This window comes from Danio rerio, chromosome 16, assembly GCF_049306965.1.
Source record: "Danio rerio strain Tuebingen ecotype United States chromosome 16, GRCz12tu, whole genome shotgun sequence".
In the NCBI taxonomy this organism is placed as follows: Eukaryota; Metazoa; Chordata; class Actinopteri; order Cypriniformes; family Danionidae; genus Danio; species Danio rerio.
The window spans coordinates 12,085,466-12,107,976 of record NC_133191.1 but is presented as its reverse complement, the minus strand read 5'-3'; the positions used below and the strand labels follow the sequence as shown (position 1 = coordinate 12,107,976).

General features: G+C 34.4%; 2 protein-coding genes and 1 long non-coding RNA gene across 6 annotated transcripts in view; 1 reads left to right on the top strand and 2 right to left on the bottom strand.

Annotated features, from left to right (window-relative positions):
* The window catches only part of ceacam1 (CEA cell adhesion molecule 1), a 17,268-nt gene extending 7,617 nt beyond the window's left edge, over positions 1-9,651 (bottom strand). Inside the window, 8 exon segments of the mRNA NM_001113794.1 lie at positions 260-514; positions 598-876; positions 969-1,220; positions 3,169-3,438; positions 3,530-3,793; positions 5,807-6,085; positions 7,853-8,155; positions 9,549-9,651. Of these exon segments, the coding sequence (NP_001107266.1) occupies positions 260-514; positions 598-876; positions 969-1,220; positions 3,169-3,438; positions 3,530-3,793; positions 5,807-6,085; positions 7,853-8,155; positions 9,549-9,594 (1,948 nt within the window). The 5' untranslated portion in view covers positions 9,595-9,651.
* Positions 8,042-22,012, top strand: LOC141378176 (uncharacterized). Its single transcript, XR_012392033.1, has 3 exons — positions 8,042-8,203; positions 8,318-8,377; positions 20,511-22,012. It is a non-coding gene; the product is annotated as an uncharacterized lncRNA (long non-coding RNA).
* Positions 21,192-22,511, bottom strand: part of si:dkey-250k15.7 — an 82,755-nt gene continuing 81,435 nt past the window's right edge. For 2 of the 4 annotated variants that reach the window (XM_073925893.1, XM_073925896.1), the window contains one exon: positions 21,192-22,511. In XM_073925893.1, the coding sequence (XP_073781994.1) occupies positions 22,463-22,511 (49 nt within the window). In that variant the 3' untranslated portion in view covers positions 21,192-22,462. The other 2 variants (XR_012392030.1, XM_073925894.1) reach the window with 2 other exon arrangements.

The following is a 22,511-nucleotide window of genomic DNA, read 5'->3' as shown; positions in this document are numbered from 1 at the left end:
TTTATTTAGATAGACGGACAGTTGCTGTCTATGAAGGTTGAGGGAACTCTCAAATTTCAATTAAAATAGCTTAATTTGTGTTGCAAGGACGAACAAAGGTTTCATGGGTTTTGGAAGGACCCAAGGGTAATTAATCATTTTATTTTTTGAGTGAACCAACCATTTAGGAAAAAGAGAGAATTTCTTAATTAAGCAAAATATACAATTCTTTTAAATATGAATATTTAAAAGACAATTTGTCCCCAGAGATTCATCTTACCAATTACATTTAACTGCACAGCTGAAGAGCTGCTGTTGCTGCCTGTTATGGCATTGAAGGCCATGCATGTGTACTGTCCACTGCTGTTGTGTGACAGAGGTGCAGTCACATAAACTGGACCATTTCCCACCCACGAGCTGTTAAAGAACCAGCTGAACTGACTTGCAGGATAAGAATCCGCAGTGCAGCTGAAAGTCACAGTGGATCCAGCTCTTGCCATGTTTGGGCCATTAAGTGTTACGTTCCATGGACCATCTGTAAGATACCATATGTGCAATGCATTGAAAATGGTTTCAATGAACACTGATTCAAATGGACGGATAAAAAATGTTACTTACAGTTGACCATCAAGTCATAGGCTGTGCTGGTCATATTGCTGATATCATTACTTGCTTCACACTGATAATTTCCGTTATCACTGAGATTGAGATTACTGAAGCTCAAGGTTGAGTTGTCACTTGAGAAAGTGATTCCATCTTGAGGATAAATGACTGCACCGTTCAACATCCACTGAATGTAATCAACATTTCCACTGGCCGTGCAGGTTAATGTGAATGGGTTACTGAAGATTGGTTGCTGTCCATCGCTAATATTCACCACAACATTGCTCACAGGAACTACATTTCATACCAAAACAAAAACCATAATGACAACCATTTCAGATTTAAAAAGAAATTTGTTAAGCAATGTACTGTATTGATTGACCTACCAAGGACGGTTAATGTCATTGAATTGTTGTTGGTTTTGCCTGTGATACTATTAAAGGCCATGCAGGTGTACAGTCCACTTTGGTTTTGTAGGAGAGCTGCAGTTACGTACACTGGGCCGTTGAACACATTAAAGCCATTGAAATACCAGCTGTACTGACTTTGAGGACGAGAGTTAGAGGAACAGCTGAAGGTCACACTATCTCCCACTGCTGCTACAAATGGACCGGAGACCGCTGTGTTGATTGGGCCATCTACAAAATACAAAAACTTTATAATTGTATGATTCTTGTTATCCGCTTGTTAAGTGGTGACGTGTTTGTGACGTATGTATACTGTTTCCGGGTCCAAGCCGCCATTCATTTGAGTTGAGAAATCATTAGTTTATGATCACTTTTTATTTATATCACACATTAAAGTTAATTGTACATAAAGTCATAGTGTACACAACAATTGCTGGGCTTGCTGCATAACAAATACCAAAATTTTGACAATTTATAAAACAATGAATTACTTTCTGGCCATCGGATATTGGGCATGGACATATATATTGCGATCGTGATTTTCGAAAGTATTAAAACGCTTTGTAAACGTTTATTATTACCATTTAATGAATCTTCACATTCAGTTAAATAGAGCGCTTGGATCCGGAAGCCGCTCCGCGTGACGTCACACTTAACTAGCGGATACTAGTGCACTCATATTTTTTTTACAGACAATGTATAAGACAAACAGATATGACCAACCCTTGCCATTCATAAATAAGCAAGACCTGTCCAGCATAAATTAGTAAAGCAGAGTATATAAAAACATGTTATCATAACACTAATTAATAATTCAAAAATAAGTATTATTAATAATAATAAAAAATAACAAAATAATTATTATACATGTCTTAGAATTTTAAATGTCTCAGGGCTTTTTAAATTGCAGTAATAATAATAATAATAATAATTATTATTATTATTATTATTATTACTATTATTATTCATGTATTTTAGTTGAAGGTGTAATAAGTGTTGGGGAAAGTTACTTTTGAAAGTCGTACATTGTAATATTGAGTTACTTTCCCAAGAAAGCAACTAATTGCGTTACTTTTTATGGAAAATAATGTGTTTTATCCATTTGTTAAATGGTGACGTGTTTGCGACGTATATAATACTGTTTCTGGGTCCAAGCCGCCACTCATTTGGGTTGAAAATTTATCCGTTTATGATCCCTTTTAATTCAAATCACACATTAAAGTGAATTTTATATAAAGTCCGCATACTTCCATTCTATACAGTACGCTAAAATCAGTATGCGAGTCGAGCAGTAGGCCCGAATTCATAGAATTCCAAAATCAGTATGCGAGAAGTACCCGGATGACTTATTACATCCGGCGATATTCTGCAGTGCGCATCCCATGCATGCTGCACTATCCCATGATGCCCCACGAGAGAATTCATGAATGGGAGTGAAGTGACGCAACTGACGCAGGTAGGTCACATGACCATGCATTCATTCGCATTCATACTGTATGGAACATACTTTTCTAACGGCTTAGTAGTATATTTAAATTCAAATGCAGTAGCTACTGAGTAGTAGGTGGTTTTGGTCGCAGCCATAGTGTACAGAAAAATCTCTGGGCTTACTGCATGACAAAAACCAAAATTTTAACAATTTATAAAAAAATGAATCACTTTCCGGCCATTAGACATGGACATTCAGATTTTCGAAAGTATTAAATCGCTTTGTAAACGCTAGTTACCATTTCATGAGTCTTCCCAAACAGTTGAATAGAGTGCTTAGACCCAAAAGCCGCTTCGCGTGACGTAACACTTAACGAACGGATTACTTTTGAGTTACTTTTCCTTACATGGCTGAGGTTTGATCTCTTTCAGAACTTGCAGGTGTTTTCACCTTTGTTTATAGAGAAGCTCTGCCTTTAACAAACACTATACAATCTACACCTTCATTTTCGTTAAGTTCATCATCTGAACCAAAACTGGTTTTGCATAATCCTAGAGCACCATTCTTGGGAAGTGACAGGCGAAATATCTATTTTTTTAAAAGGTGAATAGCCGTGCACTCTGGATGTGACAGAAAATGACAGAATTTTTAGCTTAGAATTTTCAAGAAAAAGAAAATTGTGGTTGGAGGAAATCATACAGTATTTTACAAAGGGAAAAAGCATGTCCTGGTCATTTCAATCATACTCACAGTTGACAGTCAGGTTATAGGCCTGGGTCATGTCGCTCACTGCATTACTAGCTGTGCACTGGTACAGTCCGTCATCACTAAGAGCGAGTTGTTTAAAGCTCAGGGTTGAGTTGTCACTAGAGAGCGTGGTTGTGTTGTCAGTATACAGGTACACTCCGTCCTTCATCCACTGAATGGAGTCCACTGGTCCCACAACATTACATCTTAGATTAAAAGGTACATTTTCAACTGGGAAGCTTGTTGAATTCACTACCACTTCTGATATTGGATCTAAATAAACAAACAAAGATGTATTGGAGATTAAAATGATATGCATAATCAGAAGGGAATTTAGAAGACCATATTTTTAGTGTGTTCTCACCAACTATACGAATAGTTTTTGTCACTGCAGCATATCTGAGTGTTGCTGCGTTTTGGGCACCACAGGTGTACACTCCCGACTGGTTTTGAGTAGCCTTTGTAAATACATAAACCGGACCATTGACATTCAGAAGATTGCCATTCAACATCCAGTTGAAAGTAGCGGTCGGTTTGGAGTCAGCAGAGCATGACAGAGAAAAGTTTGAACCAGAAATGTATACTGTTTTCTCTGGCATGGCAGTAAGTGTCAGGTTTCCGGGCCCATCTAAACATACAAAAACAATTAAACTGTGACCACTGAGCTTTTGAAGCATGAACTGCCCACTTATTGTCAGCTGCCCATCCTTCACCATGCTTTTTGTAACATTTTTCCCCCATTTTCCTTCATAACCACCAGGTTACTTAAAATATAATAATAATCTTTGTATAGAATTTGCTAAATCAGTGTGCTATAATTAATAATAGAACTGTATTTAAAAAAAGACACATCTCATTTTATAGATCTTTACAGATCTTAAGATTTCATCAATTTACTGCTGTATGCTAGGGTCTATTAATTTTACTTGATTTATATATATATATATATATATATATATATATATATATATATATATATATATATATATATATATATATATATAATTTTTTTTTATGTAAATGGAGAATATGCACATGGACTTCTGATTTCAGTCAGCCAGTCCCAGGGCTTCCAGTAAATTGTCATCCCATACAAAAATACAAAATCGCCACGTTTAAAATCTGATTTCTTTAAAAACCTTCACTGCCTGGCTGAGATACGATATAAAATGGGTATCAGACCAAACAAAAAGCACTGCATTACATGATATTTTTCCGTGCAATGTCTTTAAAATATGGATATTAATTTTACCCCAGTGTTTTCAATGGAATTTCTGCACTTTCTGCTGTCTTTCGTCTCTTTTACGCTAAATGGATGCTTAAGTCTATTTAACAGATTATATTTGAATTACGTTACAACATCAATGCTGCAAACGGAACCTTATGAAATTGAAATAGTCACATAAAGCTTTCACCGGAAGTTGGCTGAGAAACAGCTGTGCATATCGTCCAAGTTCTTTCAGATCTCAAACATGCACTTAAGAAGCAAAAGTCTCTATCTAGTGGTATTTTAATTATATACTATATCTAATATATATATATTAGAGCTGTGAACCTACACTAGTCTCACGGTTCGGTTCGGTTACGATTATCATGCCATCAATTTGGTTCAATTCGATATTTCGGTGCATCACGGTGCATTGACGATGCTTTCCATACTCAGTTTTATATTTTCTTCACAGCAGCATTTATATTTATATATTATTTGTAATACAATTTTGTTTTTTAATACAGTCAGATATATAAACTGTAACTTTAAACAAAACGAGCATTAAGCAAATAATATAAACAAATATAAACATCCAGCTCAATTTCTGATCCTTGTCTAGTTCTCTTACACCTCTTTGATTTTAACTTTAAACAAAACGAGCATTAAGCAAATAATATAAACAAATATAAATATCCAGCTCAATTTCTGATCCTTGTCTAGTTCTCTTACACTTCTTTGATTGGTCACACCCTCAACAAAACGGTTGTGATTGGCTCTTGCAGCTACGCTCTTCAGATAAGTGACACTGATAAGCGGCAGGCGGCAGCGGCGATCTCACAGCTGATGCATGATAGACACGATGGAGAAAACAGCCGAGAGGAGAAGAAAAGCCACCCCAGCAGGTCAAATGGGCCGCTGTGTGTGTGTGTGTGTGTGTGTGAGAAAGAGAGAGAGACAGAGACAGAGCGAAAGCGAGAGAGAGAGAGAAAGAGAGAAATGGAGTAGGCTACTTTCATTCTCTCGATCTCAGTGAAATAGGGGGTATTGTTGTATATGTCAGTGAAAGACTGATCCAGCAAACACACACAGTGAAATTGTGCACAGTTTATGAGTTTTAAGTAGTTAAAACGCTGTAAATACTCGCGATCGCCTCCCTCACGACAGAACACATATGAGGTAAATGACGTCAGTAATAACCGGTTATGATTATTACTGAACTGATACCGAATTGTCCGCGTCAGCATCGCGATGCACAGAAGAAACGATTAATTTTGACACCCCTAATATACATATATATATATCAAGACATATTAACAGCATAATCCAATGAGATTATCTTGATGTGTTTATTTTTTTGTCTGTGTATTCTACAAAAGCCACTTGGTTTTCCCAACTGCATGTATTGAAACATGTATTTTGTGTCATACTTACAGCTTATATTGAGTTTCATTTCAACACTCTGCTGGCTGCTGATGTTGTTTACCACAACACACTTGAATGGTCCTTCATCGTACCGAGTCACTCCGTTGATTATAAGAGTTTGTCCACTGTTTTGGAGCTGAACTCTCCCGCCATCTTTGACCGCAGAGCTGCCGTTCAGCCACGAAAACCACACCGGCGAAGTTGTAACCGAGCAGGTGAAGTACACGGTGTCGTTCACCTCCACCAGGTTTGTTGTGTTTACAGTTGTATTTACGTTACCGACGGGTTCTAGAAGGTAAAAGAAGATTAAGTCTTTGCAGTTGTACAGTCTGAGTTTGTACAAATGCCAGGTATTCAATTTCACACTAGTCTGTTTTTTTATTGGCATTTATTGATCAATAAATCTTTGACCAATAGATATCTGTATTGACTCCATAAACGATTGCTGTAGATATGGGTAATGTAATATGTTTAAATGTATTTGAAAAATTTTGATATAATAAGAGTTCAGATGCAAAACAACCAGTTGTTCTGTCTGAAATTTTCTTCTAAAATAAGCCTTTTTCTCAACTCCCTATGTTTGCTTTCAGTTATTTTACTTTAAACAAAGAAATGTATCTATCCTTTGACATAAAATTGAAATAACTGAAACTACTACACACAGGAGCCTATAAGAAAAGAGAAAAATTCTGATGGCACTTAGTTTTTTGCATTTTTAGGTTCCTGATTGATAGTTTTTTATGTTTATATTGCTGTTATTATTATTATTATTATTATTATTATTAATCGTTATTGTTTGTCTGCCTGATGAAGTAACTATATGGAAAATATTCAGTGTTAAAAACTAGATTTAGGCTATACAGAAACTGACCATAGTTTTATTATACAAGATTATACTGTATTTTGCAAGAGTAGATCAGGATTATGTAAACAGTCATACCATCCATATCAAACAACTCAGCATCAGCACCAGGGACAGCATCTTGCAACATTGTAAGTAAGGAATTTAAGCAGCCTTTTTAAGGTACAGTTTGAGTAACACACCAAAAAATGGTATACCTTTAAGATGTACTTAGTAGCCTACTAAAAGTCAACTATATTGGAAAACGCAGCCCTGGTTACATTTGCTCCTAGCAGCTGATTCCAGCTGGGTGGAATAGTATCTGAATCACCCGCTTTGAGTAAATCTCTAATTTATGCAGTCCTATTGATCTGAGTGATCCTTTAGATTTGTATAAACAAGCAATGATAATTGTAAATATATCCTGAATGTAGCTGAATGTAATCATCACACTTAGCTGATGATTTACCAAAGCTTGTTTGGCATGCTGTCCCGGGAGAGAGCCCCGAGCTCAAGGGCTCCTTGAGCCCGGGGCTTCCTCCCGTTGGCAGAGCAAGAGGGGAGCCTGAGCTCGGTGGATCTCAGAACTCCCCTGCCGCTGTAGCTAAGGGAACGCAAGGGATTAGACAAGCTTGATTGTTATGCATGTTGAATGTCTTTGGATGGTGGGAGGAAACCGGAGAACCCGGGGAAAACCCACGCGGACACGGGAAGAACATACAAACTCCTCACAGAAACACCCACCGGTCCTGTGGAACCAGGGCCGGCAGTGTTCTTGCTGTGTGGCTCACAGTGCTAACCACGGGGCCGCCGTGCCGCCCAATCACAGGTAAAGGAGGAGAATAGGGGAGGAGGGGGGTTTCTTCCAAACGAAGATAAAGTGAACTGAAAACTGTGGCTATTTATAGTAGCTTAGGGCTCATATGATTGGAAGATAGTGATTAGCATATGCAAGACTGGCCGTGATAAATAATAAGCATGTGATCCTCTCGAAATTAGTTTATGAATAAACTTCACTTAATTTACTCTAAGTATTTTGTACAAGAAAATACAATTTCAGTCTACTGCTTTTACCTGCTTTGATTTGTAATTAAGAAATTCCCTTATAGTATCTGTATAAAAATCTATTCAACAATTATTTTTTTTCTGTATGTGGATGAATTCTTTAAATATTTCATTTAGTTTTGTACTGTACAGTAAGAAACTCCACTTACCCTGAACTTCCAACGTAATCTCTGATCTGATCCGATTGGGTTTATATACATCCAGCACATACACGCCAGAACTCTCCAGGGTTACTGCCGATAAGGTGAGCTGATATGTAGAGCTGTTAAAATATACTCCCGGTTGGAGGCTATTACCCGGAATAATGTCCCCCATGTACCACATGAACAATGTACTAGGCCCAAACAACCAGAGCCCAACTGTAATGGGCATGGACGAATTCACATCTAGGGTGACATTGCTCCCGACTGCCACTGGGTTATTTGATGGAACCACATTCACTTGACAAAGACCTAAGGGGAGGCAGAAGAGCCGGTCAGAGCCATACTGCAGATATGAAAGTAAGAAAAACTCTTGAATGGAAATAAGTCTGCTGATTTACATGTGGCTTTTGCATTGCATATTCGTTGCTTGTTTCCAGTAGTTGTATTTATATATTTTTTCTTTATATGTAGTGTGTTTGATGTTGAAGAAGTTAAAAAGACAGAAAAATAGCAAAGTGATTATCCAAACAGGTGAGTACAGAGTATTTTAATGAACAGCATATATCAAATTAAGTTATTGTTAACTTTAGGAGTAATCTGGACACTATATGTACAGTTTAAAGTCAGAACTATTAACCCCCCTGAATTATTAATCCCCCGGTTTATTTTTCTGTTTAACGGAGAGAAATTTTTTTTCAACACATTTCTAAACATAATTTTAATAACTCATTTCTAATAACTGATTTATTTTATCTTTGACATGATGACAGTAAATAATATTTGACTGATATTTTTCAAGACAATTCTATTCAGTTTAAAGTGACATTTAAAGACTTAACTAGGTTAATAAGCAGATTATTGTAATTAGGCAAGTTATTGTATATATAATGATGGTTTGTTCTGTAGACTATCGAAAAAAAATAAAAAGCTTAAAGGAGCTAAAAATTTTGACCTAAAAATGGCTTTTAAGAAATTAAAAATGACTTTTATTTAAGCCAAAATAAAACAAATAAGACTTTCTCCAGAAGAAAAAAATATTATTAGACATACTGTGAAAATTTCATTGCTCTGTTAAACATCATTTGGGAAATATTTAAAAAAGAAAAACAATTCAAAGGGGGGTAATAATTTTGACTTCAAATGTGTCGTTGATGTATAAAATTCAAATTGCAGTCAGAAGACAGAACCAGAATAAAGTCAAATAAATGTTATTTTACAGTACATTATTAACTTCATATGACTTAAAAATAATAAAAATTTTGAACGTAAAAAGCAATTTGTTACTAAATATTTCTTATATCATATAGTAGTAATATTGATCTAATCCTAGATCAATATTACTTAGTCTTACATGGAACATTACAAGTAAAATCTGTTCCAAATCCAAACTGATATATTTAGACATGGACAAAATGGATCTATTGAAGAAAAAAATGACAGTGGTTACTGAAATGCTAACTGAAAAATCAACTAATGAACTAACTAATGAATAAACTAATGAAAATCAGATATTGCTGTAGAATTGTGGTCCCACAGAAGCGTTAAAAATGCAAACTAATTAAATTCTGGACTAAATATTTATATGAAATTACTTTCCAGCAACATTCAAACAGTTCTCCTCTCTGCGTTGTTGTTAATAAAAATACATACAACATTTAGAATAATTGAAAAAAAAACAATTAAATGAAAGGAAAATAAATACCTGGTGCACAGAATAAGACGAAGAAGGCAAGAACTTTATATCCCATTTTGGAAATCCTAACTAGAGTATTCCTGACTTCTTCCTCAGACCTCAGACGTGTCCGAAACTAATCATCGCTATACTTTCATACTGCTAATATTTACCTTGCTATACCAATGACAAGGTTCTCCAGTGAGTAAGCTCAAAAAGGTGCACCTTTTGTCCTCATCACACACACATTCACATTGAGTGAAGGGTGTGTTTGTTGTGGTTGGCTGTAATCTGGAAGCGGACTGCTGGTACCCAGTTGACATGCTATCGTCAAACTGAAGGTCAAGCAATACCTATTTCAGTAGCTCGTGTTGTGGTAGGAAAAGAGCTGTGGTTTGTAAAAACTGTGGACTATCAACACTAAGAGTTGATATTACCATGGAGTGACGTATGATGATGGTTCATGATTGATGTTTTCTTTCACAGCATTTAGCGTCACTCCTGGTTTCGGGTTGTGGATGTTATAGTGTCTTTTCATAGTATATTGGGCGTTTTTTATCTCAGGATGTAAACCGAACATGGGTTTGATGTCTTTGAAAACCATGTTTGACATCGTTTTATTTGCCTTCTAAAAGATTACTTCAGATTGACATCATTTTTAATGGAGGGTTTTTTTATGAATCACTGTTTGTTTTGTGATTACTTAAAGGTATATAGAGACTTTTGTCTGGCTTTTATCGTCATCGCCGATGCACAAAGGAATGATTTTTTTTACACTTTAATAAAGATGTTTCAAAATAACAAATGAAATGTTCGTTTGATCTGAGATGAATCATAATCAGACATAATCAAGAAAGACACTGAAAAAACTTTAGTGACGTAAGATATCTATTAATCCATTATATTGTCCTTTGCTTTGTCACATGCATCTCAGGACCTTATTATGAGGTGACATTGATAAACCCTATTTTTAATCACCAGTATATCTTTAAAGACATTATCAGTAGACAACAATATACAGTGGTTATATATTTGTGATAAAAATATGCCTCCAGGCTGGTACAGTATGCATGTTTGTTTATACTTTGTTCTTTAGCATAAGACAGGGTAAGATGACCCTCAAGATCATGCCACAACATTCTTTTTTCTAGTGTTGCCATTTCATTTTATTCATAATTTGTGAGGTATTGTAAGTCAAAACAGTTTTGAGGTTAGTCAAATTTTCTTTATCAAGCTAGTATTATAAGACAAGTTATTATTTTGATTATTAAAATATTTAGAGATGGGAATAAGAGTAAATAATTCAATTTAGCACAAATAAAAATTACAATGCAACTTTCTTTAGGTTTATGCTGTCAAAATTAGGAAACTTATGGTTAGGCATACATTTTGTGCCATAAAAAAAGATTCCTAATCAAGTTTAGATCAGGAATCAGAAACTGCTTTACCAGTGCTGGGGCTTATTGTTCTGCATGACATTTACTGGGAGATGGGGTGCAGTGAATGAACACGTGGCTGAAGAACAATCTAATAGTTTACCAGCATTTTTTTAAATGTACTCGTCATTTAACTTAGGTTCCGACCCTTCATGAGTTTCCTTCTTGTGTTGAACACAAAAGAAGATATTTTGAAGAATGTTGAAAACTATAATCTGTGTACATCCATTAAAAGGATAGTTAACCTAAAAATCTAGTATCTGTCATCAATTATTCACTCACATATCCTTCCAAACCTGCAACGTCTTTGTTTGCCTTCAGAACAGAAATCAAGACATTTTTGATGAAATCTGAGAGCTTGCTGGCCATCAATAGACAGCAAGGGTCCTGATTCATTCAAAGCCCAGAAAGTCAAGCCATCTTAATTTTTATGAACCCTTTTGACAACATTGTTAAGGCACATTTAATGACCATCAGCATCTTAAATCCTTACAAAAATTTTAAATATTTTTATTTAAAAAATTATATTTACATGTTTTATGTATAAAATCATCTTTGCCTCAAATTACAAAATATACCGCTAATTACCAGCATTTCTAATGTAGCGTCATATGGGCGGAACAAAAATTTTTATGTTGTTCTCTAATCTGGGTGCTGTTATCAGTCTCACACATTGTTTCACAACATCTTTTTCCTGAAAGTCTTGATAACACTATATTGTTGAGTTTTTCTTTTTTTTTATTTAAGCAAATAGGATACTAAAAAGATATTTGTTGTACTCTCCCATTCAATGCGTTCTAAGTTTACTCAACTATGACACCTTACACTGCTGAGAAACCTGGAAATCTGAAAAGGGTCCATAGAACATTTACAATGTAGATTGTGTCAAAGCAGCTTAGATGAAGACATGAGAATAAAAAGGCTATAACATATTTCATCTGGAAAACCAGCTGTCAGAAACTTTCAATCAATTTAAAGCGGCTCACCATCTTACAGAGTCAGTGAAAACTGTGAAGTATAGCTGCCGATTCAGTATTGTCAGATAATTATAGAAATGACCACCAGGTGCAGATTAACATTTAGGGCTCTATTTGAAGATCCAAGTGCAGGGTGCAAAAGCATTAAGGGCATGTCGGAATTCCCTTTTGCTTTTTTAAGGACGGAAAAATCTGCTTTGCGCCGTGGCGCATGGTCTAACAAGGTTGAGCTTATTCTCTTAATGAGTCCTGGTGTGTTTTGAGAATAAACCAATCAGAGTCTCATCTCCCATTCTCTTTAAAATTTGCTGTTTACATGGCAGACTTTGTTGGCTCTATTTTGATGATCAATTTGCAAAGTATAAAGCGCAGGGTGCAAAAGCAATAAGGCCGTGTCGGAATCCACTTTTGCAAATTTAAGGACGGAAAAATCCGATTTGCACCGTGGCGCATGGTTTAAAAGGGTTGAGCTTATTTTCCTAATAAGTTATAGGTGTGTTTTGAGAATAAACCAATCAGAGTCTCATCTCCCATTCTCTTTAAGAGTCAGTTGTGTCGCGCCACAGCGCATTTGCGATTTACATGAGGGACTTTGTAAGTGGAAAAACTAAGCGTTTCACTAGCAAGAAAACAGTTAAACAGAGCATCTACAGCGTGAGAATGAGAGATCCTCCTCATTATATCCTCCTCAGAGCCTCCTCATTATTTACTTTCATGGATAAGGGAATGTGTTGTACACACAGATATCCATTAGCCTACACATTATTAAAATTGTTTGCTAAGTGCAAAGATTTCTTTCAAAACTAGTTCTAAATTCAGTCATAATTTCCAGCAAACAAATGAACAATATATACCGAAGTATGTTAAAAAAACTGAGTTATATCCAAATACACATGCTGTGCCGCATATGGTCCCAAACCTGACAGGTGGGCAAATCTAAGCTTGTTTTTAATAAAACAAATATAAAAATGGATATAATCAATAATACTACTAATAACAACATTATACAAAAGCTAATTGTTATAAATAAACTAAAAAACCCTCCCGTGATAAAGAAGGCAGGAAGGCAGTAGTTTTTGTATATAGGCTAGAAAATAAAATGTTTTGTAATAATTTTAATCCTTTATATTTATATCCTAAATAATCCTTAGTGTTTTCATTCTTTTTCATATGTAAAGATATTTGCGTATTGTTGTACATCCTGTCTGTATTAAGCAATGTGTAAGCAAGGCGCACAACTAATGCACTCTGTGCTGGACTTTAGACCAGCTTTGATCTGGTCTATTGTGTAGCCTATTATAGTTCCTCAAAATAACAAAGCGCCAGCAACGTGCCTTAACATGCCTCCTTTTTTAGACCAGAATGCCTATGGGCTCACATATGAGCGCAAATGCATTTTCTACTTAAACAGCGTGGCGGAAAACGTCAAAATGACTCTTGCTGAAACTAGCAAACAACAAATACGTCGCACCTTGCGCTGCATTGCGCTGGGTGTATATGATAGGGCCCATACAATTAGAGGATTTTAAGGATACAATCTGAAAATATTCTATTATTTTGATCAGTGTTTTCTCTTTCAGATATTTTATGTAGTATTTTTTTATACTGTGCTTCAGAATATACTGTATGCAACTGATTAAACATGCTTAAAACTTTTTTACTCCTATACTCCCAATGGTGGCATCTTACATATATATATATACCTTATATAACTTACATCTATATATGTTACATTTCAAGAGTACAAACACATTGTTCTTAATTGTGGAATTTCCCCCACCTTGTACTTCAGAACTGGTAGTACAAGTTGTTGGGGCAATATCGTCTAAATGAACCTCTTGTACATACAGTAAAGGTTACATATCAATATGTAAACCATGGGTTGTTGAATGTTTGATCAGTGGATTGATAAGATATTGATTAATTATTAATTGATAAGATAAAGATGGCAGATTTTTTACCATGTTTCCCTTTAAAATGGGTTTATTTATAAAAATAAAAAAGCACCTATACTCACTGAATAAAATACTTAGGTTTACTTTTGGAAGTGTTTGTGCTCAGGTTCCTCAAGGGATAGTTCACCCAGAAATGATAATTCTGTATTCATCATTTAATTTACCCTTCACTTGTTCCAAACCATTTTGAGTTTCTTTCTGCTTTAAACAATGAAAAGTTGGAAACCTGTAACCATTGACTTTCATAGTATTTGTTTTTCCTATACTTTGGAAGTCAGTGGTTACAGGTTTTAGCTTTCTTCAGAATATATTGTTTTGTTTTTAACTCCCAATGGATCCATTTGAGCATGAGTAAATGGTGAGTACATTTCCATTTTTGGGTGAACTATTGCTTTAAGTAAATTCTGTTATGCAAAGATAACATTGTTTGTTGAGTAATTTGACTTGCTTATTTGAAATTTACTCTGCGATACTCTGTATCAGCTACTATATACTTTCTCTTTGTTAGTATGTTTTTCTCAATGTAGCACTAAAGTAAACCATGCTTTTATACAACAACATTTTAGCAGTCATAACTGTTACATAGCTACACAACAGTCTAATTAAGCCATACTGTCTGTGCAAAGACACCTCAATGCTTGGTAGATAATATACATTGTATAAATTGTGTGTAGAAAACAAAATATTGTCAAATGACCCAGAGTATGATGGAAATGCTATTAAAATTGTTAAATGTTAATGTTAAATTGACAAAGATTAGTTGTGCACAAATATGAAAATTTACATTGAAATGCTGTGTAGAAATCAGCAGTAGAAGGGAAGTGGAACAAGTGTATGATAAAACTCTGTCATATGATCTTGTAGTCTAGACAGGGAAGGACTCGCAACAGAGAAACCTGCAACAGAGGTTTTAATCATGAAACTGATGGTAAAAAATAGCCACATAGCTATTTTATGCATAGCTTTGTTTGTGTGTTAAATACTTGGTTGTTGAATTTTTCAACTGTGCCTACCTTGACAATTCAAGGTAACTCATGTCAGACACCCTGATTTGAGATTAAGCAAACATGTACTGCATCTGGTGCACCTATAGTGGGTCAGGTTATTAAAAATAATTTCTGTTTTAAAAAATGCTTTCTGATGGGATAAAAACTGATATTTGGGAACAGAACCAAAAAACTACTGTTAAATACCTTTATTTATTTATTTATTTTTTTAAATATCTATTTTTATAACAAACTAAGAATACAAGAACTAGTTAGGTAAGTCATCCCTCCTGCTACACACCTTGAGTAAATATCCGATATTTTCGGTTTTGGTGTTCTTGTGTTTTATCTGATCTTCTCTTATATTTAACTACTGTTAAACCAAGAATTAGAGTTTTAATTACTGTAATTTTTGTAAATAGTGTAGTTAGCAAGCAATATTGTGACACATTTGCATGAAATTGTGATTTTACTGTCATCCCTGAAAAAAAGAAAAAAAAAGAAAAAAGAAAAACAGCACCACTGGGACAATTTATTGATTGAAAAGTTAAAGTTTATCCCCCCGAAATTAAGCACATCTGTAAAATCAAATAAAATTATTTTCACCATCATTTCAATCATTTGCATTTAGTCTTTTGTGAAATCAACTGTATCTGGCATGGTGAGTATCCTTTTTAGGTCTGTAATACATATAAAAACGATTTTTAAAAAATAATAATTACAAACAACCAGTATAGAAAATATATAACATTATGCACTTTGAGTATGGGGACCTGTAAAAAGTCAGTAACAAAGCAGTAATAAGACACCAAAAGAGGTACAATTATATCTTCAACGAGTGATCAGAAAACAAATAATATACCAAAGCCTCGTTATTCTGACTGGGGTGGAATAACCTTTAATGTTACAATGCACTTGTCTGGAAATATTTGTCTGGTGATGTATGTTTGCGTTTATGTCGCAAGACTGCATCTGAGACAAAGGCATCTGTTGGTTTTATTAATCTGCAGGCTAAACCTCAGGGCAGACGCACAGAATGCAATGCTCTCTGTGTGGAGGGTAAAATGTTTGCTCTGTAATGCAAATACAAGCAACCGTGCAAACGAGCACAATGATGGATAAGTATGTGGTGCCTGACTGGCTTCTGGATTTCTCGATAGTGATTGAATCACTCGGGAAATCTGAAACCGCTGCTCTCACTTTTGTCTGTGACTCTTCTCTTTCATTCAAACGCAACTGGCGCCATCTTGCGCCTGATTGATACAATCTTGAGGGAAATGTTAGTAAAATATCACAGCAGATATTAGCCTGTAATGTTACAGTGTTCACAATCTTGAGATGATTTTCTTACACAGATGATTTAATCAAATATTGATATTTTTTTTACTACCTACATGAAAAAAGGAAGTAAAATGTAGTTGTTTTTGAGCTATACTATTGTAGCAAAGTGGCAAACTTGAAATATTTTGTAAGCAATTATAATTGCTGTGGTAGCCTTAAGTGGTTCTCAAAGTGAGGGTCGGGACAATGAAAAGGGGTCGCTTGGTGATTTCCAAAACACAAATAAATTTTATTAAACTATTTGAATTACCATATTTTATTCATAACTTACAGAAGATAATTAACAGTTGCGTTAAAGAAACAACAACATAGGCTACAAATAAAAATCAACCATCAGACGTTAATTTTTATATTAAAATGTAATTAAATTAATAAATGACAAAAAGAACATTATATGGTTAATAGGCTGTTGAATTTTTGTGTTGTCAATATGCTCATGTTTTTATTTGCCTATAGTTGTGGCTGCAACGTTATATGTTTACAGTATAATCACCGTGGGAAATTGGGGTCATGAGTCACTGACATTGTTAGTTTGGGGATCGTGGGCTTAAAAGTTTAGGAACCCCTGGCCTTTTACAAAAACCATAATAATAAACAAATTACACAGTATTGCATTTTCTACAACTATGTATTATATTAGGCTATACCATATTTTACTGCAGTAAAATGCAAACTATAGTTTATCAAATCACTATAGTACACAGTACAGTATGCTGTAGAATGTATTAAAGAGTTGTAAGTTCTGTAATATATGGTCTATATTATTATTTAGTAGAATTTAAAAACATACAGTTACTATTACTGTAGTATATTTATGTGGCTTTTTACAGAATATATTAAGATCTACGGTTTATAATCATTCTTCATTGTAATCATCATTTCCATTAATATAGTAAGTTTTATCATGAGACATTTATATTTTATGAACGTACTAGTGTAATCAGCTCATAATGTGATATAGTAGTAAATGACAATATTTACAGAATACTTTTAATGCTAATTTGAACATAAAACTTTTATGAAAATTAAGCTAATACAAATGGACTTGTTACACTATTAAAAAAAAAAAGCAAAACCTATTACTTAACACTTCTCACACCAGTGTGTTATTTGAGATTTTTAACACACTGATGTGTTATAATCACAAAGTTTGTGTCAAAATGTTTTATTCTCAGTAACAACAAATAAAAAATATATTATATATAAATATAATAATAATATAAAACATATACAATTCCACTGGGCGCTGTGGTTGCCTCACAACAAGAAGGTCGCTGGTTCACTCCTCAGCTGGGTCAGTTGGCATTTCTGTGTGGAGTTTGCATGTTCTCCCTGTGTTTGCGTGGGTTTCCTCCGGGTCCTTTGGTTTCCCCCACAAGTCCAAAGACATGCGCTATAAGTGAATTGGGTAAATAAAATTAGCCAAAGTGAATGAGTGCATGTGTGAATGAGAGTGTATAGGTGTTTCCCAGTACTGGGTTGCAGCTGGAAGGCCATGCGCTGTGTAAAACATATGCTGGATAAGTTGGCGGTTCATTCCGCTGTGCTGACCCCTGATAAATCAGGGACTAAGCCAAAGGAAAATGAATGAATGAATGAATAAAATTCCGCTGGTACAATTAAAGTAAAACAATCAATATTTAATAATGGTTTGTTGCGGGACCATCTGACCAGACATTTGGCCACCCTATAAACACTTTCTTATATGTTCCCATAAATCATTTTATTTACGCTTTTTAAACATTGAATCAATTTTTTTGCTAAATTACATTTTTTTGTGATCTGGTATGTGATTAAAAAGACAAAGGACCAAATTATGTCAAAATGTTTTTTCACCACATGTCATTTTTTATGCCTCTACTGCTAAACTGTACATTTGACAGTCAAAAGCAGGCAACGGTGTGCAGAATTTATGTAAAAATCCTCTCGCAGGATGGAGTTATTAGCAATAGTTAAATTATTAAACCCCTTTTGAAATATATATATATATTTCCCAAAAGATGTTTAACAGTGGAAGGATTTTCACAGTATCTGTAGTATGTCTGATAATATTTTTTTCTTCTGGAAAAAGTTTTATTTGTTTTATTTCGGTTAGAATAAAATCAGTTTTTAATTTTTTAAAAACCATTTTAAGGTCAAAATTATTAGACCCTTTAAGCAATATTTGTTTCTGACTGCAGAACAAACCATCGTTATACAATAACTTGCCTAATTACCCTAACCTGCCTAGTTAACCTGATTAACTTAGTTAAGCCTTTGAATGTCACTTTACGCTGTATAGAAGTGTTTTGAAAGATATCAGTCAAATATTATTTACTGTCATCATGACAAAGATCAAATAAATCAGTTATTAGAGATGAGTTATTAAAACTATTATGTTTAGAAATGTGTTAAGAAAATATTCTCTCTGTTAAACAGAAATTGAGGGAAAAATAAACAGGGGCGCTAATAATTCAGGGGATTTAATAATTCTGACATCAAGTGTGTACATAGACTTAGCTTAGAAATGGAATTACATACCACCACAGTGTCATAATAGTTAAATGATAGAAAGACAGATATTGAAATCAGAATGATCAAAAGCAAGACAGCATGCTTTTAAAAACATATTTCAAAATTCAACTTTGTTTTTTAGGTTATGTAAATTTGAAATTGTTTTATGTCTGCTTAAGTTTTGTAAGCTGAAGTGACTTTTAAAATTAATTTGATTCAACTTAGGGGGGAAAAAATTCGCAGCAGCAATTTTTTAAAGTGTAGTTGCTGTCTTACATTTTGGTTCAACCAAGTCAACTGTTAAAGTAATTTTAACAGATTAAACTGACAAGCCAGTCTTGAATATTTAATTAAATAAAAAAATGTTGTATTGACTTGATTGAACACATAAATTTTATTCCCTGGTGCCCTAAGCGGCTGCTTACCTCGCTTATTGAGTCCACTCGTTTGTAATATAATTTAAATAATATCCTAACAAAGCTTTCTTTATTTAAAATAGCACTGAAGGTTGAGTTATATTGGAATTATTGTGGTGGTAATTGTTTTTTTATGTTTAAAATGTTTTGTCTTTAAAGGCAACAGGTAAACTTTAATATAAATTTTTTGTTGTATTCAGTACACGTGCAGTCGCCAGTAAAAACTACTCTAAATAAACAACAGAGGGCAGCAGAGGAGAATCTGTCCTGCAGCTCAAAGACTCAAAATAATCTCTGATTCAACCAATTTGTCTGTGTCCTTGTACCAGGGCAACAGCAGTTAAACAACACCCTATCAGTTTGATTTATAGGAACTATAAAATAATCACATCATTGTTGTTTATCTATGCTTATAGGCTAGTGCAGACACAGGGAATGCAAGTTCCTTAAAAGATAGCAATGAATTTAGAAGAAATGATGAGGATGTAAAATGAACAGTCTTCATAGTTAAAGGAAGGAAGATTCTTTTATATATTTCTCATGGGGGAAAAAGAGGAAGAAGCAAATGTGAAGTCAGTGCAAATTGAAGGAATAAAATTACAGTCTAATGCTTCTTTTGAATTATATATATGTGCTCATGCTTATAATGCATATGTGTTTGCTTGAACCATGATAATCTAATGAGCCCACGCAATGATATGATGAGACATTCTGTTTGACCTTAAAATGAGACAGGAACTTTCCACACCTATAATGTCAAATAACTAAATCTGTAACAAACAAGTCTTGCAGAAAGTCCCTGTCTGGGTTGCAGCTGTGACGTGTGACTTTTCTATACAGAAAGGAGAACTGGAGCAGATGAGGAAAATATTGTTTTATTGTCTTACTAATCACTCTTTTCTTTTGATATATTTTTGTTATTGGAGGAATATACTCCCATTTGCCCCACTATTCATTATTTACAATATGTGTTTTTGTCAGATATGATGATGTCTCCTGATATAGCGTACTTCTACTTAACCCCTGTTATAATGCGTTTCTAACTAACTGCTAAAACCACAAGAGCTGTGTGTGGGTGCTGGCTGGAGACAGATCTGCAAAAGTGCTTCCCCTAGATGGGTGCATACACAGGTCAAGAGTTCATAAACAGGACTATGAGGAAAAGCAGATGTGTGTAGATGCAGCATTTTATACTGCTCTGTGTGTATGCGTGATTTATGATGCTTTAATAAAATTTATATTATCCTGATATTCTATAAGGAAGTTATGATGCTCAGCTGTGCTTTGATGATTTTTTGCTACAGTTGCTTGCTGCACCCCAGATCAGTAGTGTCAAGTATGTCAAGGAGAAGTGATACTTTCACCTGCCCTTTTGTTTCTGTGTGCAGAGGTATCTCTGTGTGCAGACCACAGACTTTTGAGAGATGATTCTGCCTGAAAACAGCTGATGGCAACAAAAGAGATTGGGGTAACTGATCAGAGGAGTGGCCAAAAAGATTGAACGCTGCTGATGGATAAAAGGAGGGAGTCGAGAGAGTTCGAGAGCTTTTGGACATCCAGACTGCTTGGCTGACGGTTCTTCAAAAGCCCAGGATCCTGACCTTCACTTTATTCACTTATGCTCGATAAATAAATTCATTGATTTTGATTAATTGACTCCTGACCGATTATTGAATTGGGGTGGACTAAGGCAAGTGAGAAATAGTCCAACAATATGTCAACATTTCCCTTCTTTTGCGATTACAGAAATTGAAAAATGTTCACGATGTCCTCATATGAAATTTACTTTCTTAATCAAGCTTTTTTCCTTCCTTATTTATCTTAATGTGAAACATAGACTCATTAAAAACAAATAAGTATTATGTATATTTTTCACCGTTGTGTTCGTTGTTTTTAGGTCACTTGCCATCATAAAACCCACCAATAAAGTTAAAGTTTAACTCATTCCATCTGCCTTGATAAAAGCTTATCAGCTGTGGTTCTGTGTTATCACACCATAAGGAAAAAAAATACAGTATGTGACCTAATAAATATACAAATGACTTAAAAAAAGAAGAAGAAGCAGAAGCTGGAGAGAACAATAAATATACTCTTTATTTAGAGCAAATTAAATTCTTATGACAAAAGTCTACATAAATCATAAATAACAATCAGATAATAGAACCGACATCCACATTAAATTGTCCAGATAAACACACTGTTTACGACCAGAACAGAATGCTGCTTCCTCATTTCTTCTCCCTGAGTGATGTGTTCAGGTCTAAAGGTGATTTTAGTCATGAATGTAAACTATTTTTCATTACCAGCTATCAACCTTTATCTTTTTTTATTTGCCCATGCGGGAAGGAAAGAATGAAAATTAATCTGATGATTTCCGAGAAACTGTTTGATGTAAAGTATATGTATTCTCTAGTCTATTAATATTACACAATATTCGGTAAACAAATTGTCTAAAGATAAGAATAAACTATTACATTTGATTTTGAAATGATGAAAATAAGAGAAATAATTAGACAAAGAGTACATCAGGATGCAGATAATAGATATTTAATACATTTAATACATACATGCTGTGTACACATTTGTTGCAGTTTCATTCTGAATGATCTGATAATGAACATTGTCCAGTGCAAAACAAGTTACAATTAAAAGCTTGTGGTTTATGTAGAACAAACGATGGATATTTTATGAAGGAATGTGTCCTTTGATATACTGTATATGTACCCTCTCCTCTGTTTTAATTATTTATTTATTTTATTTTATTTCTTCTTTTCTCATCTAATACTTTTTAAGCAATGTAAAGTGATTTTGTTGTATGATAAAACTGTGCATGCTGGTTCTTGTTAATACAAAAAAAAGTTTGAGATTAAAACCATTTGCTTAACAATTTTAAGATCATTTGGATTTTACCTCTGGCATATACTCACTCTCACTCTTCTGGCATGTCACTGGGGTGGTAACTTTTAAAAAAGGTACACATTTGTACGTATAGGGTCTATTGGTACCTCAAAAGTATATATTAGTACCTAAACATTTTAAGAGGAACACTTTTGTACTTTGTAGGTACTAATATGTACTCTTGAGGAATTAATATGGACTTTTAGGTACAAATTTGTATCTTTTGAAAAGGTACCACCCCAGTGACAGCTCGCGTACCTTTGTTTCTGAAAATGTACTTGTGTTTATCTAAACCATTTTTGCACATTCGAGAAGAGATCTTAGATCAAATGAAGGATTTTTAGGCAACATTTTATAAATAAGGTCTCAGGAATGGTTGTATCAATGTGTAGGTTGTAATACAGTAATTTTATGTGCTCATAAATGGGGTACAGGGATGAAATCATACATGAGCACCATCCTCTTGAGGTGACAGTAGAGGTTGTGAGTCT